This window comes from Sceloporus undulatus, chromosome 3 (genome assembly GCF_019175285.1).
Source record: "Sceloporus undulatus isolate JIND9_A2432 ecotype Alabama chromosome 3, SceUnd_v1.1, whole genome shotgun sequence".
In the NCBI taxonomy this organism is placed as follows: Eukaryota; Metazoa; Chordata; class Lepidosauria; order Squamata; family Phrynosomatidae; genus Sceloporus; species Sceloporus undulatus.
Genome location: NC_056524.1, coordinates 240,169,897 through 240,174,168, shown reverse-complemented (window position 1 = coordinate 240,174,168; position 4,272 = coordinate 240,169,897). Strand labels below are relative to the sequence as shown.

Below are 4,272 nucleotides of genomic sequence, written 5' to 3'. Positions count from 1 at the left end.
GGAAGGCACACAACACACAACCACAACCCAGCCTCTTACAGCCCTTTCCTTAAACAAACATCTCCAGTTCTAAACCCCTTTCTATTCAGATAAGGAGAGAGGCCTTTGTCTGCTGCCCATGTCACTCTCTCTCGGCCTCAGGGGCCCCGGAGGCCCCGGTCTGCCAACGGGCGAGGCGCCCTCTCAGCCTCACCCTCCTCTCCGTAGGCCATGCGCAGGACCCGGCCCAGGGTCCCGAAGGCGCCCAGGGGCTGGCAGAGCTCGGGCCCCGCTCCTGCTGCTGCTCCCGAGGAGGCTAGGAAGACCTCCACTTTGCAGGCCGAGGGCGCCGAGGCCACCAGCAGCGCCTCCCGCCCGCAGCAGAAGACCCAGGGCTCCTGGCGGGTGGGGACCACTTGCTGCCAGCCGAACGGGTGCAGGTTGTACAGCAGCACCATGGCGGCCCCGACCCAGACGCCCACAGCGCCGGGCCTTCCGCCTCAAGCACCGACCGACCGAGCCAGGCCCCTCCGGCTCCCAGGGAAGGAGAAGGAGAAGAAGAAGGCCTGGCCTCCCCTCCGCGCCACTCCTTCCCACTGAAGCCCTCCTCCTCCTCCGCCTCTTATATGTTACGTTACACTTACAGGTATATCTTATATTATGCTTTATATTGTATTTATATATCATATCATATCAGATAATATATTGTAGTCACATCTTATATTATATTATATATTGTAGTCACATATTGTTCTATTTTATATTGTATGTATATATTATATTTATATATTTTACATTGCATTTATATATTATATTTTATATTGTATTTACATATTATATTACATATTGTAGTCATATTTTATAATGTATTTATATATTGTATTTATGTATTATACTTTCTATTAAGATTGTACAGCGCTGTGTAAATTTACAGCGCTTCATAAAGGTTAATAATAATAATAATAATATATTCATATATTGTTTATGTTTTATATTATATTCATACAATATATTGTAGTTATATAATATATTTTATATATTCATATAATGTTAATATGTGATATATGTAATATATATTTTATACTATATTCATATACAGCAGTGCTTCTCAATTATTTTCTGTCATGCCCCCCCTAGGAAGAAGAAAACATTTCACACCCCCCACACAACTGTAAACAGTATCATTTGTCTATAAAAATGTTATAAGTACACCTCTGCATAACAGAGCCTCACGCCCCCCCCTTAACGGAGCCTCGCGCCCCCCCTGGGGGGCCCGCCCCACTATTTGAGAAAGGCTGATATACAGTAATATTAATATTTTATTATATATATATATATATATATATATATATATAATATGTGAAAGGGATCTTGGAGTCCAAGTAGACCACAAATTGAACATGAGTCAACAGTGTGATGCGTCAGCTGAAAAGGCCAATGTGATTCTAGGCTGCAACAATAGAAGTCTAGATCAAGAGAAGTAATAGTTCCACTCTATTCCGCCTCAGTCAGGACTCGCCTGGAATACCGTGTCCAGATCTAAAGACCACAATTCAAAAAGGATGTTGACAAACTGGAGCGTGTCCAAGGGAGGGCCACCAAAATGGTGAAGGGTCTGGTTAAGAAGTGATATGATAGCCCTGTTTAGGTATTTGAAGGGGTGTTACATTGAGGAACTCACAGTCAAAGCATCCCCAAGAGATGGCCACCCAGCCTCTGTCTAAAGACTTCCAAAGAAACAGCTCCACCAATTTCTGAGGGAGTGTGTTCCACGGTCAAACAGCCCTTGCTGTCAGGCAGTCCCTCCTAATGCTGAGGTGGAATCTCTTTTCCTGTTGAGGTCCTGATCTCTGGAGCAGCAGAAAACAAGCTTGCTCCCTCCTAATATTTAAACTTGCCTGTCATGTCACCTCTTAACCTTCTCTTCTCCAGGCTAATCATACACAGAGGAGAGAAGAGATGGCATGGCTGTCATACTGAAGATGGAGCACATTTGTTTCCCCGCAGCTCCAGAGAATCACACCCAGAGCTATTCAAACTACACCTCAACATTAGGAAGAACTTCCTGGCAAACCCCCTCTGAAGAAGGTTGCCAAGAAAACTCTGGTCCAAAACACACTGCAGGAACAATCCAGTTTGAGACTGCTTAAACTGCCCTGGCTCAGTGCTAGGGAATTCTGGGAAGTGTAGTTTTGTGAGACATTGAGCCTTCTCTGTCAGAAAGAACACTGGTGCCACAATAACCTACAAGTCCCAGGATTCCCCAGCCAAGGCAGTTAAAGTAGTCTCAAACTAGATTATTTCTGCAGCATGCTTTGGACCAAAATGATAAGTTCACCTTAGAGTTGCCATAAGTTAATAATGACTTGGAGGCACACAACAAGTTTGATGTATTTATTTCAGGGAGGGAAAAGCACCGCTCTTCATTATATCACATTTAATTATTTTTAAAAAGCTAATTAAAAATACTAGACAGAACTCAGTACGAAATGCTGACCATCTTCGTATGATTCTAGGCAGCAACAGAAGGATACTTATCACTTGACAAACAAGTACCAAACCACAAGGCTTCATTTTGCCTTTGGGCCCACATGGGCTGAATCCATGCTGCAGAAATAATCTGGTTTGGCACCACTTTAAATGCCCTGGCTCAATGCTATGGAATTCTGGGAACTACAGTTTTGTGAGACATTTAGTCTTCTGTCAGAGACTCTGATACCACAGCAAACTACAACTCCCAGAATTCCATAGCATGGGGTTTTGTATGTGTGAGCTTTCTTTCTGCTTCTGGAAGTATGCTGTTGTGTGCCTCCAAGTCACTATTAACTTAGCAGTTAAAGTGCTGCCTGGTACCACAACAAACAAATCCCAGAATTCCATAACATTGAGCCATGGCAGTTAAAATGGTATCTAGTGCCACAACAAACTACAGTTCCCAGAATTCCATAGCACTGAGCAGCTAAAATGGTGTCTGGTGCCACAACAAATTAGTTTCCAGAATTTCATAGCATTGAGCTATAGCAGTTAATGTGGTTCTGGTGCCACAACAAATTGCAACTCCCACAATCCCACCACACTGAGCCAGATCAGTTCCAAGTGTTTCTGGTGCCACAACAAAACCCGCCCACTGTCTAAATAACTGAAGTATGTAGCAACCAATGGGCAAGCAGAGATTGAGGTCGGGCTTTCCTGGGTCGGCCTCCCTCGGCATCTTATTCGTTCGAATTTCGAGGAGGTGTCCATCGATTGGTGGCTGGGTCCGTCCGTTTACTTGATTCAGCCAATGAGGAAAAAGGTTTGGGCAGGGCCATTCACGTGGCGACTGGCGGGCATTTTATGGAGGCGGAGGTTCCTCGGAAGAGAGCGGGTTCGGCGCCATGGCTTGGAGGTTCCTGAGGTGGGTTGCCTTGAGCTCCTGCTAGGCCTTTGCCTCCTTTCTGTTGATGCGGAGTGTGAGGCTGCATCCACACTGCAGAAATAACTCAGTTCGAGACCGCTTTGACTGCCCTGGCTCAATGCTGGGGAATCCTGGGAACTGTGGTTTTGTGAGGCATTTAGCTTTCTTTGTCAGAGGGTTTTGGTGCCACAATAAACTACAATTCCCAGGATTCCTTAGCACTGAGCCAGGGCAGGTAAAGCGGTCTCAAACTGGGTTATTTCTGCAGTGTGTTTTGGACTTCAGTCATGCCTTCAATGCTGTGCAACAGTTTTATTCAAACAGATGTTGGAGGTGTTTTACTGCTATGGAATTCTGGGAACTGTAGTTTTCTGTGGTCTTCTCTAATCAGGGATCGGACCTTAGCCTCAAAGACAACAAGGAAGGGGCCATCCTGGTCTCTCTGGGAAGCGAGTTCCAGAGTCTGGGGGCAGCGGCCCACGTGCTCCACCAAAGACCTCCTTAATAGAGTCCATCCATCCAGCATGTGGCCTCCCTCTGCTTTCCCTAGCATTATAGGTTTCTTCCCCATTGAGTCATGCCTTCTCATGATGGTAGAGTTGGAAGAGACCTCAAGGGCCATCCAGTCCAAGCCCCTGCCATGCAGGAACTCACAATCAATGCACCCCTGGCAGATGGACACCCAACCTCTGGGGAAAAACCTCCAAAGAAGTAGCCTCCACCACACTCTGAAGTACAGCAGCCTCAGTTTTGTCATCTGGGCTATAGAGAATAATAGGCCACTGCAGAAATAATTCAGTTTGGCCTGTTACAGACTGCCAAAATAAAGCTGCTTCGGGTCTCTTTGGAGGTATGCTATTTAAATGATGCATGCATCCTAAGAATCCAGAAGCTGC

The 4,272-nt window shown here is 45.7% G+C and overlaps 1 protein-coding gene across 7 annotated transcripts in view; it reads right to left on the bottom strand.

Annotated features, from left to right (window-relative positions):
- The window catches only part of HPS3 (HPS3 biogenesis of lysosomal organelles complex 2 subunit 1), a 35,282-nt gene extending 33,238 nt beyond the window's left edge, over positions 1-2,044 (bottom strand). For 4 of the 7 annotated variants that reach the window (XR_006102914.1, XM_042457980.1, XM_042457981.1 and 1 more), the window contains exon 1: positions 194-482. Coding sequence is in view for 4 of the 7 variants with exons in the window: in XM_042457980.1 (XP_042313914.1) it covers positions 194-437 (244 nt within the window). In the remaining 3 variants the exon portion in view is untranslated. Of the gene's footprint in view, positions 1-193; positions 484-2,023 lie in introns of those variants that run through there. The other 3 variants (XR_006102913.1, XM_042457978.1, XM_042457983.1) reach the window with 2 other exon arrangements.
- Positions 2,045-4,272: the final 2,228 nt, after the last annotated feature.